At 43.1% G+C, this 13,269-nt stretch overlaps 1 protein-coding gene across 1 annotated transcript; it reads right to left on the bottom strand.

Moving 5' to 3' along the window:
* Positions 1 to 8,182: 8,182 nt before the first annotated feature.
* On the bottom strand, positions 8,183 to 9,543 carry LOC138882967 (MICOS complex subunit MIC60, mitochondrial-like). Its single transcript, XM_070163617.1, has 5 exons — positions 9,139 to 9,543; positions 8,878 to 9,068; positions 8,637 to 8,773; positions 8,516 to 8,589; positions 8,183 to 8,452 (listed from the first exon to the last, which is right to left on the bottom strand). Exons 1-5 carry the CDS (start codon positions 9,541 to 9,543, stop codon positions 8,183 to 8,185), a joined length of 1,077 nt encoding a protein of 358 aa, XP_070019718.1.
* Between the last annotated feature and the right edge of the window lie 3,726 nt (positions 9,544 to 13,269).

Below are 13,269 nucleotides of genomic sequence, written 5' to 3'. Positions count from 1 at the left end.
TAGACTCGTGAGAGTACGGGCTTTCTGGAAATGTAAATTTCACACGATTCCGAGACATGAGCCCGAGGGGCATTTTTGTTATTTTACATAGTTTCGCATATTAGCTTAGACTTTAATTGTAGAATCAGATACTTGAAGTGTTAATTACATTATGCAATTGAATTGAATAGATTTAGGTCATTTGGAGTCGAGTACTCATGGCAAGAACGTGGTCTCGGGTTGATTTTTGAGCCGGTTCGAGGTAAGTGGCTTGTCTAACCTTGTGTGGGGGACCTTCCCCTTAGGATTGGTATATTTGGTAATTAAAATGCCTTGTACGTGAGGTGACGAGTGCGTACTTATGCTAATTGTTGAAAATCCGGTTTTCTTTAAGTAATTACTAGCATGTTTCCTTTCCTGTTTCTATTACTTGCACTATTAAGCCTGTTGTTAGCTTAGGAAAGCATGTCTTAGTGACTTAATTGATTTATTTGTTCAACCTGCCTTACTTGAATTCTGTGCAGCAAGCTAGGCTAGAATCACTTGTTGCCTTAATATGAAATAGTGCCATTTCTATATATTTTCTTGTTGTTGCTGTGTATTTAGTTTGGGACTACGGATGTGGGATTCCGGTAGCTCCCCTTATCTGTTTATTTTGGGACTACGGATGTGGGATTCCGGTAGCTCCCACTTGCCTGTTTATTTTGGGACTACGGATGTGGGATTCCGGTAGATCTCTCTGCACAGTTATATGGAACTACGGGAATGCACCCAGTAGATTCCCCCAGTACTTGTATTTATATTTGGGACTACGGAATGGGATTCCGGTAGATCCCCACGCACTATGAGTTGGACTACGGGACGAGATCCCGGGAGATCCATTAGATATGTACATATGGGACTACAGGACGGTATCCTAAGAGATCCCCGATCGTTATCATTGGAGCTGAGTTGTATTTCCTTTCCGTGTTTACCTTGTTTTTGTATGGTCGTTGATGTCCTGTACATCCTGTGTTATTTCACTGTTGTACTTATTTATATTGTTCTGTTCTATACTATTGACCTTATTATTTTATTTAACCTCAGTAGGGCCCTGACCTTCCTCGTCACTACCCAACCGAGGTTAGGCTTGGCACTTATTGAGTATCGTTGTGGTGTACTCATGCCTCTCTTGTGCATGTTTTTCATGTGCAGATCCAGGTACCCTACTTAGGCCTATCATCCTTAAGGAGGAGACTGTTCTAGAGACTTCGAGGTACATCTGCCGCGTCCGCAGACCGAGAAGTCCCTTTCTATTCCTGCTTTTAGTATTTAGTCCTTCTGTATTTTTCTGTTCTTATGAGACATTCCGGAGTTAGAGCTCTGTAGTATTGATCTGAGCTTGTGATTCGTGGGTTTTCGAGTCTTGGATTTACGTATTGGTATTGAGAGTTAAACATGGTGTATGCCGAGTGGCACACGTAAACACTGTTACTACTGTATTTCTGTTTTAAATTGTTTTACTTCCGCAAATTTTGGTTTTTCTTCCACAAATTGGGCTTACCTAGTCGTAGAGACTAGGTGCCGTCATGATGTTTCACGGAGGGCGAACCGGGGTCGTGACAAGTTGGTATCAGAGTTCTAGGTTCATAGGAGTCACGGATCACAAGCTGGTTTATTAGAGTTTCGCTGATCGGTATGGAGATGCTTGTACTTATCTACGAAAGGCTAAGTAATTGTTAGGAAAATTCCACTTCATTTGATTTCCTTATCGTGCGATATTTTGACATCACAATTATAAACTTTTGTCTTCTATTCTCTTACAGGTGGTGAGGACCATGCTACCCGAGATGATCAGGCACCCGCACCCCCTATTGTAGCCGTCAAAGGCCAAGACCGGGGTAGAGGCCGAGGACGCGCACGTGGTGCAGCTAGAGCACCTGCGCGAGCTTCCGCCGAGGTACCACCAGCAGTTCCAGCTGGAGTCTAGGCACCTGACACGCGTACTGCTACTACTACTCCAGCACTTCAGGAGTAGTCAGGTCGCCTAATTTCTTGCTCAACCTTGTGACCATGCAGGTTTTCTTATCATTTCTTGCTCATTTACACTTAGCATTATTCGCCTAACAACTAGTATCAAGATAAATCACGTTTAGAACCACAAATCAAATATAATTGTAAATACTTTTTTTCAGGGTAAACTGTGTGGCGCCCACCGTGGGGCAAAGAATAATAGTGATTGTTTTGGTGCTAGTTTCCTTAAAACATAAGTTATTCTTCACACTTTTTCATGTCCAAGATTCTTTGATTCCAGGTCAAAAAATGTCTAACCCAACAAATGCATACGAAAACAACAGTATTGGGCTTCATGGAAAGAACGAACCAGAAGAACCTCAGCACATCATTCACATGATCGTCGGAGAAACCGACATCCCACAGGGACCGGTGTTCAAACGGGCTAAAGTGTCCATCGCAAAGGGAAAGCAAACTCGGAGCTATATACCTGGGGATGCTCTTATATTTAAAGAAGAAGATATCACAGCATCGTCCCAACCACATAATGATGCACTGGTAATTTCTTTTCTTTTGAATAACATTCATATTAAACGCATGCTCGTGGATCCAGGTAGCTCGGCCAACGTAATCATGTCGAAGGTGGTGGAGCAGATCGGATTGCTCGATCAGATCATACCCACCTCTCGAATCCTTAATGGATTCAACCTAGCAAGCGAGACAACGAGAGGATAAATCATCCTCCCGGTCAACATATCTGGTACAGTCCAAGACACCAAGTTTCATGTCATTGAAGGTGACATAACGTACAATGCCTTACTTGGGAGACCGTGGATACACAACATAGGGGAGGTACCATCAACTCTTCACTAGATGATGAAGTTCCCAACGAAAAATGGTATAAAAATGGTGTACGAAGAACAACGTGCAACAAAAGAGATATTCGCGGTAAACGACATGGCACCAACATCGACTCCCCCCATCTGGGATGAGTTAGGAAACAGGCTGACCCCCGAGGATCAGGTGGCCTGTGAGCGTTCGAACGAAGACGATGAAGAAGACTTCCTCACTCCTCAGACCTTCATTGCCCTCGAGGAATCAGATGCAACAAAATTAACAGTCAAAGAACTCGAGCAGGTCATCTTGATCAAGCATCTTCCAGATCAAAAGGTATACTTGGGAACGGGGTTAACCCCCAAACTCAGGAAAAAACTTATCCAATTTCTTTTTGACAACATTGATTTCTTTGCTTGGTCCCACTTAGACATAACAGGGATCCTGCAAGAGATAACCACCCATCGACTAAGTGTCGATCCCAGGTTCAGCCGGTGAAGCAAAAAGGGACACCTCAATCCGAGGTAAAACATGCGTTCATCAAAGATGAGGTAACAAAACTCCTCAAAATAGGATCAATTAGGGAGGTAAAATACCCCGAATGGTTGGATAATGTAGTAGTGATCCCCAAAAAAAGGAAATAAATTAAAAATATGCATAGAATATAAAGACTTGAATAAAGCATGCCCCAAAGACTCATTCACATTGCCCACTATCGATCGCTTGATCGATGCCACGGCCGGCCACGAGACTTTCACTTTTCTCGATGTCTATTTCGGGTATAATCAAATTCAAATGAACCCGAAGGACAGGGAAAAGACTTTGTTCATCACGAAGTATGGTACATACTGTTATAATGTAATGCCCTTTGGGCTAAAAACACAGGAGCTATGTACCAACGCCTAGTTAATGAGATGTTCAAACATCAAATAGGCCTATCTATGGAAGTTTACATTGATGACATGCTAGTTAAGTCCCTGCACGCAGAGGACCATTTGACTCATTTGCAGGAGACATTCGATATCCGTAGAAGTTACAACATGAAGCTCAACCTCAAGAAATGTGCCTTCGGAGAAGGATCGGGCAAATTTTTAGGCTTCATGGTGCCGAATAGGAGGATCGAGATTAACCCCGACAAAATCAAAGCCGTTGAAGCAATCACAGTGGTGAACAATGTGAAGGTCGTACAGTGGTTGACTGGGTGGATAGCGGCCTTAGGCCGATTCATCTCGAGATCGTCTAATCAGAGTCATCATTTCTTCTCCTTGCCTAAAAAGAAAAATAGCTTTGAGTGGACTCCGAAATGCCAGCGTGCTTTAGAGGAGTTAAAACGGTATCTCTCGAGCCCACCTTTGCTCCACACCCTGAAAGAAGATGAAACGTTGTAATTATATCTGTCTATATCCGAAGTAGCAGTAAGTGGTGTGTTGATTCAGGAAGAACAAGGTACGCAATTCCCTATTTATTACGTAAGCCGGACTCTAGGAGATGTTGAAACCAGGTATCCCCACTTAGAAAAATTAGCTCTTGCATTAGTAAGTGCATCTCGGAAATTAAAACCTTATTTTCAATGCCATTGTATATGTGTTTTAACAATATACCCTCTTCGAAACATCTTGCACAAGCCTAAATTATCTGGCAGATTGGCCAAATGGGCCATTGAGCTCGAAGGGTATGATATCGAGTATCAACCTCGGATGTCTATCAAGTCCCAAATTTTGGTGGACTTCATGGCTGATTTTACGCCCGCCCTCGTGCCTAACTCTTGCTAGAAACGGGCACGTCATCGGGGGTATGGACCCTATTCACCGACGGTGCCTCGAATGTAAAAGGGTATGGGCTCGGCATCATTCTGAAACCACTTACGGGCGGAATGATTAGGCAATCTATAAAAACTCCGAAATTCACTAACAACAAGGCCAAGTATGAGGCTATAATTACAGGTCTCGAGTTGTCCAAGAGCCTAGGAGCGGAAGTCGTCAAAGCAAAATGTGACTCCCTCCTTGTAGTTAACCAAACGAATGGGAGCTTCGAGGTTCGAGAAGACAGGATGCAAAGATACTTAGACAAACTTCAGGTCATGTTGCATCGTTTAAAAGAATGGACTCTGGTCCACATTCCCCGAGATCAGAACAGTGAGGCCGATGCACTCGCAAACCTGGGGTCGTCGTCAAAGAAGATGATATACTCCCAACGGCTATTGTACAGTTGTCCAAATTGGTAATCGGAGAGGGCCATGCCGAGATCAACTCGACAAGTCTAACATGGGATTGGAGGAATAAATATATCGACTATTTGAAAAATGGGAAGCTGCCCACGGATCCAAAAGAATCGAGGGCCCTCTGAGCCAAAGCAGCTCGATTTTCACTCGTCGAGAATGGAACACTATATAGAAGGACCTTCGACGGACCTCTAGCAGTATGCTTGGGATCGGGAGTCATCGATTACGTACTTCGAGAAATCCATAAGGGCACTTGTGGAAATCATTTCGGTGCCGATTCTTTAGTTTGAAAGGTGATCAGGGCAGGCTACTATTGGGACAACATGGAAAAGGACACCAAGGATTCACCAACTTGGTGAATAGCTGCATTCAGTCTTATCACCATGGTCGTTCATGAAATGGGGGATGGACATCGTCAGCCCCTTACCAACGGAACCAGGTAAAGCCAGATTTATTCTATTTATGACTGACTACTTCTCGAAATGGGTGGAAGCACAGGCCTTCGAGAAGATAAGACAAAAGGAAGTCATTGACTTCATCCAGGATCATATCATATGCCGATTTGGGATCCCTTCCGAGATTGCATGTGATAATGGGAAGCAGTTCATAGGCAGCAAGGTGATGAAATTCCTCAAAGACTATAAGATCAAGAGAATCATGTCAACACCCTATCACCCATGTGCGAATGGACAGGTCGAGTCCACAAACAAGACTATCATCCAAAACTTGAAGAAGAGGTTAGAAAATGCGAAGGGAAAATGGAAAGATGTATTGCCCGAAGTACTATGGGCATACCGAACAACTTCAAAGTCAAGCATAGGAGAGACACAGTTCTCTTTGGTATACGGGTTCGAGGATCTGATACTGATCGAGGCCGGAGAGCCAAGCACCAGATTTTGGCATGCCACTGAGGACTCGAACAGCGAGGTCATGACTATAGCCCTCGAGCTACTAGATGAAAAGCAAGAGGCTGCACTAGTCCGAATGGCTGCCCAAAAACAAAGGATCGAGAGATATTATAACAGGAGAAGAAACCTCCGATACTTCGGAGTCAGTGACTTAGTCCTACGGAAAGTCACCCTCAACACTCGAAACCCAAATGAAGGGAAGCTAGGCCCAAGCTGGGAAGGACTGTACCGCGTCCTCAGAATAGTAGTCAAGGGGTCCTACAAACTTGGCACCATGGAAGGCGAGCAACTTCCAAGAAATTGGAACATATCGATGCTCAAACGATATTATTGCTAAGGTATAACCTTCTCCCTTTTTCGCTTTATGACTCGCACTATTTTCTTACAAGTGTTCGACGAAAGGCACCGAAGTACCCTTCAACTCGAAAACCTCGGGTTTTAAAGCATGTGTTGCGCTCTTTTTCCCTTAAGATTGGATTTTATCCCGAACGGCTTTACCGGAGAGGTTTTTAATGAGGAAACATCCATATTCTTCCCAAGGAGAATTCATCAAATATTCAAGGCTTCTCTTCGACCAACCTCAATTACTGGGGAACATCACCCCGGGAAGAGGTCACCTCTTGGAAAAAACCGAACTACACCTAGGAGGACCTCGATAAGAGAATGTTGTATTGGGCCAAACGGTCAAATGAACCGTGTCCATGTAGAATAGTTGATCCTCCAAAGGCAAAAAAAATGTACGCATATATCAAGTGATTGAGGAAGCCCTTTTGCTTAGCAAAAACACTTTGTGCCTCAAAGAAGTTCACTGCTTTCTTATAAGACGGCTCAAAGGCCACAAACCCTCGAACACCCGGGGACTATCATCAACAGTCAGTTTATCGAGCCATCAAAAAATCAAATTCATAAGACCTCAATCAGGCAACTTCAAGTTTGTAATCCCTCAATGGCAACACCAAATCTGTAAGACCTTAAAAAGGTATAACCTCAATATTAAGGCCAAGGCTATATATCGAACTTATAATACCCCTAAAACCTCGATATAGACAGCAAGGTCACCACACACGTGGACAAAAGGCTACGGCCAAACATAAAGACTACACTCGAACTGAAAGGCTACGGTCGAATTAACGCGACTTGGAGACGTCCGACTACCGCCACAAAACTAAAGGCCTCCAAATACTTCGAAAATATTTCGAAAGAACCGGTTAATCAGGCTACCCTCGGCATAAGCAAAGGAGCTTCGATAATATCATCTCCGAACAAATAAAAGGCTTCGAAAACAATCATCCTTCGAGCAAACCTCCCGAGGTACTCAGCTGTCATCACATATCGACTCATAATCGAGGTTCTCATTTGAGCCGTCGAAGACTCGGACGAACATAAAACATGACAAGGCATAATCAAAACTTCAAAAAATCTTTGGCCAAAATGAGGGAAAATTATAGCCATATTAGAGGTCTCATCGACCCAATCTAAAAAGAGCCTAAGGGCCAATGCATAAGAGCCTAAGGGCCATCCTTAAGAGCCTAAGGGCAAATGCGTAAGAGCCTAAGGGCCAGCCTAAGAGTCTAAGGGCCAATGCGTAAAAGCCTAAGGGCCATCTTAAAGCGCCTAAGGGCCAATGCGTAAGAGCCTAAGGGCCAATGCGTAAAAGCTTAAGGGCCAGTCTAAAGAGCCCAAGGACTACCCGAGTTCGAGCAAGCTCTCAATCGGGGACTACTAATAAAGCCTTAGGGCTATATTTATTCCATGTTCGAGCAAACGCTGACTCGACTATTGAGCCCAAAGGCTGCCCGATTCTAGTAAGTCCTCACTCGGGGACTATTGGTAAAAGCCTAAAAGCTATCTTTATTTTCAGATAAGCAAGCGGACGCTCATCCAGTTGCTGAGTCCAAAGGCTACCTGAGTTCGAGAAAATTCTCACTCGAGGATTATTAATGAAGCCTAAAATGTCTAGCTTTATTTCAAAAATCGAGACCCGTCTCTCACCCAACTTGGACTCAAAAGTCCCGGTGACCTAAGTTCGCATCAGAAGCTTAGTCCGAGGGTAACAAAGGACTTTAAGAAATGCTATATCAATCAATTAAAAACCTAAGGGTTTATTATATTCCGAGTCCGATACCAGAACTAATCGTTAGAGTCAAACACTTGGATTCAACACGAATCAAAGGCAAAATAAAGAAATTCTTATATTTATAAAATATGTATTTACAAGGCTCACACCTAGAGAGGGACAAATAAAAGCCTAATCTATCGCAGGGGTCACTTGACCGGATGGAGCCCCCTCAAAAGTTCTGCCTTCAATGGCTTGGTCCTCAACCCTCGGCACATCAACGACCTCCTCCTCGGGGACTTCACCTTCACCTTCATCTTCCTCAGACCCGCTGGTCGAACCACTGGCTGAACCATCATCAGAAGAAAGCAGAGTTGTTGATTCTTTCTCTAGGATCTTCACCCTCTCGATCTCAGCAAACAAATCAATGCCCCTTATATATACATCCTCGAGAGCCTGTCTCTAAGATCCTAATCAGGCACGCTCCAGGGCTCAAGTCAGTTTAAACTTGGCATCTTCAGAGACCTTCCTGGCCCGAGCATTTGCAGCAGCAGCATCTTTTCTGTACAAGGATATGAGCATATCAGCTTCGGACTTGGCTGAGAAATTGCGGCAACCGATTCAGCATAAAGATCCTTATACTTACCGATATCTGCTCTCGCATCCTGAAAACAACGCTCAACTGAAGTCAACTTCCCCTGGAGGGTATTTCTCTCAGAGGCTATCTCGTCCATACGCTGCTTAAGTCCGAGAATCTCAATTTCCCTGGCTCTGAGCCCCTCCCTGACCAGGACATTTTTCTTCTCAAGTTGCAAAGATCAACCTAAACTTGTTAAATGCTAAGGTCAAACAAGCATGGAAATAAAAACATGCAAAGACTGTATTACCTGCTCAACAAGATAGGTATCTCTTGAGACACCGTCTCAAAACGAGCCCGAAGGTCATTAAGTTCTTCCTCCTTTTTGGTAAAAAGAGCTCTGAGCTCACCGGCCTCTAATAAAAGCCTCCCACACTCTTCGTCATAGCGAGTCGACTCAGCTTGGGACTTAGCTAAGGCCCGATTATAAAGCGTTATATCCTAAAAGTATAAAAAAACAAAATCAGGAAGATGGGGATTGAAACTCATAGCAAAGTCGGCAAAGGATTACCTGTTTACATAGCCTCTCGGCTTCCTCGAAAATGAGCAAGGCGTTAAGCTTGGGGTTTTCTTCGACCCTAGTGAAGAACCCTTCAAATACATCATTCCCCCCGAGAGATGCCCCCGCATCGGATGTCTCTCTATTATAGGCATTGCTTATCACCCTCGGAAGGGATGCCAAACCTGGTGGAGAGTCACCCACATCAATAACCCAGGCTGGATCGCTCGGGTCCTTCTCTTGCCTCCAAGGAGCCTCAGAGCTGGGGGCCCCTAACTCATCTACTGAACGTCCCTCAGCTCGAGAAATGTTCTGGCCATCGATCGGCTCAAGGACATCACCCACAAGATCCTCTTCGGCCCGAGGTGGGACAACATCAGTGACTTTCGGTTTGGAAGCCTTCGGCTCAACAGCCATCAGCTCAGCAAGATCTGAAGTAGACGCGCTTACTCTTCCCCGGGGCGCCTGCAGTGAGTCATCCTTCTCTTCACCCCCGCTCTGGGGCCCTCCGCTGCTTCTGAAGTTAGGGCCGCTGAATCAACCTTAGGCTTTTGAGCTTTCGCCTTCTTTGGCTTCGAGGATTTAGTCGGTGATTTTCTCTTTCTCTTCGTCTCCTTGGCAAGACTTGAGGTATCTGCCTCCCCGGAGGAGTCTTCCCTCATCAAAGAGGCATATCCCAAGCCTGCACAAACGCAAAAGACAGTTATGAAAGTTTAGAATACGGTTAAGGTGTACCTCCTGTAATGAACTCAAGTACTGCGGAAGAGAAACCTCACCATGGTTTTTAGCTTCCCATTGGGCCTTGGTTAGATCTCGCCATACACGCTTAGCATACGGGTAAGTCGAATCAAGTTGGCGAACCCAGCCTGAAAGATCCTTAACTGCGCCAGGGTACCACTTAACAGCTGCACCAACAAAGGAAGTTAGTTCATGAGGGAAAATGGTCCAAATGAAAGAAAAAATATCTAATCGACATATTCACTTACAATTTATGTTCCATTCCTCGAGGAATGGCATCCTTTCAACAGGAATTAGATCTGAAATCCTAACTTGGACAAAGTGAATCATCCACCCCTATCATTGCCTTCATCGGTACAGGAAAAGAAAGCCTTTAGAGTCCGATACTGAAGCTTAATCGGGCTGCCTCGATAAAGTCGGGGGTTGTACATCCTAATCAGATGGTCAAGGGTAAAAGGTACCCCCTCAGTCATGTTTGCAAAGTGCCTAATAATGTAGACAATGCACCAGAATGATGGATGAATTTGACCGAGCGTCACCTAGTATTGTCCACAGAAATCAAGGATTACGGGGTCTATCGATGGCGAGGATGGTTCTACCGGACCTAGGGTAAAAGGATATGTATATACACTAAGGAAACCAAGTTTGTGTTTCATTACATCTTCCTCCCGATAAGGAATCTCCACTTGCACCGCCTCTCCCCAGCGGCAATCCGTTTTCACCTTCCCAAGTCGGTTATCAGGCTAATATACCGGGACATGGGTTCGCATCGCCCCGGTTTGGAAGAAGGCTTATCAATCGTGAAATCGGAGGATGTTTCACAGGGTCCAAGTATGCACTCTTCAAGTCAAGGAGGTACTCTGGTCTTATCCTTGGATGATCGTGAAGATGAAGAAGCTTTGTCATCTTGGGAAATAGTTCTAGAGGTCTTCGCCATTTTTAGTGCAAAATCTTAGAGGAAAAGAAAAAAACTAGATGAGAGACGAACACAAAAAAGAAGTGAGAAGATATGTTGGAAGTTTGGAGATATGATGAAGAGTAAAGAGAGAAGGATTGGAGTATTTATAGGGTCCAGTAGTGCGCGCTGGAGAAAGCCAAAGTACGCCCGACCGTTGACATCAATTCGAGACTTTTCAAGAGCCGTACGAACGTGACTTTTGAACATTCCTTTTTGGTCACATTAACTGCTCACATGGCATAATTGACGTAATGATAAAGGTATTAGAGAGTTGGAGAATTCAAATTGTTCCTTGTTATTTCATTCCAAGGAACACGGGGACTATCTGTATACGGTCAAAATCAATGAAGGCCAATTTTGAGGCTTTTATGGTACTTCGAGCCCAGCCTCGATAGGATCGGAGCACGATCCAGGGATTATCCCTGAAGCACCCACCTCGAGAAAGTATACCGAGACTCATCATAGCATACCCCGAGGCAGCATGAGAATCGATGACCATTATGGAAAAGCGGGAAATTCCCAAGGGCATGTGATCGGAACTAACAGGGCCTGCAAGAATAGGACAAATCAATACTGAGCCATTATATATCTGTACCAATAGCATACCCCCCCCCCATATAAAGGGGACCCCTATCATCTTGTAGAGGACGCATAACATATTGAATACAATACAACATTTCTCTGCTCTTTGCTTAAACAATTGTTGTACACATTTATTGCTTATTCTATCATTGTTCATTCATCGTTCATTTATTGCTCATCATCAGCCTTTAAAGTCTACCCTCAGGGTCCCATATTGCCGAACTCAAGGCCTTCAACTTTGTGACCATGCTGGTTTGCTTATCATTTCTTACTCATTTACACTTAGCATTATTTGCCTAACAACTAGTATCAAGATAAATCACATATTTTTAGAATCATAAATCAAATATAATTGTAAATACCATTTTTCAAGGTAAACACCGTCTCATATTCGACCCAATCCACCCGTTTGCCACTCTTAAATGTAGGTCATATGCACGTCTTGGGATCACTTAGGAGTTGCTAGGATTTATTCAGCTTTTACGTTTAGGCTAAAGATGGGGTAGGTGGGATAGAGGGTTATCTAGTGGTGCTACCTTACCCTTAAGCATCGTATCTAAGATTATATATTGAGCTAACTCGATTCCCCCCCCCCCCAAATTTTCTCAATTATTTCATCTTCTTTTTCTTCCTTTTGTTGCTACTTGTTTCTTCATTGTTCTTTCTTTTGTTGCCTTTAACGATTAGTTGCTACCTTTTCTTCCTCTCCCACCGTAACCGGAGGGGCGAAGCTATGCCGCTTTAACGCTCTTTGCCCAAAAATTAACCATCTTGTGTGCAAAATTTAGGGGTGGCAAATGGGCGGGTTGGACTGAATTTGGGCGGGTCAAGATGGGTTAGGTCAATAAATGGGTTATTTCCTAACCCAGTCCAAAATGTACTTGGACTAAGATGGGTTGGGTCAAGATGGGCTAAACAATGGGTCATATCCCAACCCGCCCAACTTGACTCATGTTTTAGAACCATGTTCATCTTGCATAAACCTTTTATACACCTATGTATAAAAGGTAAATAAATACTATTAGTATTTTGAGAATCAAAATATATTTTCTTAAACAACAATTAGTATTTAAAATGTGTAAGTTGAAAAAAATCTTTTATGTTATTTCTAAATAAGTAAATTTCACTACAACTCAATTACAAAATTATTCATATTTACATTAAGGGTGTGTTTGGTATAACGGAAAATATTTTTTGTGAAAAGTATTCTTGAAAAACAAGTAGTAATCTCATTCATTTTTCGGTATTTGGTATGCAAATTAAGGAAAATAAATTCGAGTATTCACAAATAATTTAGATACAATAAACATGAAGCCATCAACTTTCAAACAAACAACCTTCTGAACCCACAAATTTCATAAATTTCTGAACCGCTATACTTTTGAACCCGTAAATTCTATAATTTCTACTTCCGCAAACTTCCAAACACATAAACCTCTGAACTCATAACTTTTGAACTCGTAAAAGTTCGAACCTGTAAACTAAAAAATAAAAAAACTAGAAGGGACAAAAAATGCCTAGGGGGGGTGGGTGGTGCAGAAAAATGAAAAATAGAAAACAGAAAATACAAAAAAAAAGGTAAAAAAAATTGTGAGGTGGGGGGGTTGGGGGTGGGTGGTGCAGAAAAACGAAAAAACAGAAAATTGAACTTAGATACAAAAACTAATGATGGGGCAACTACGTAAATTTCTAGATAAGTTGGGTTGAGATCCCTTTATTTTAGGAGATTTGCAGCTGTGTCCTATATTTGTGCCACCTTTTAACATGTACCCTATTTTTAAAAATTATTGATTTGGTAGACAACTGACAAAAAATCCATAATAATATGATAATTACACCCTTAATAAAAGATATAAAACATGCAT

The sequence above is a fragment of the Nicotiana sylvestris genome, chromosome 12, assembly GCF_000393655.2.
Source record: "Nicotiana sylvestris chromosome 12, ASM39365v2, whole genome shotgun sequence".
In the NCBI taxonomy this organism is placed as follows: domain Eukaryota; kingdom Viridiplantae; phylum Streptophyta; class Magnoliopsida; order Solanales; family Solanaceae; genus Nicotiana; species Nicotiana sylvestris.
Note: the sequence above shows the minus strand (reverse complement) of the source record. Positions and strands in the feature narration are given on the sequence as shown.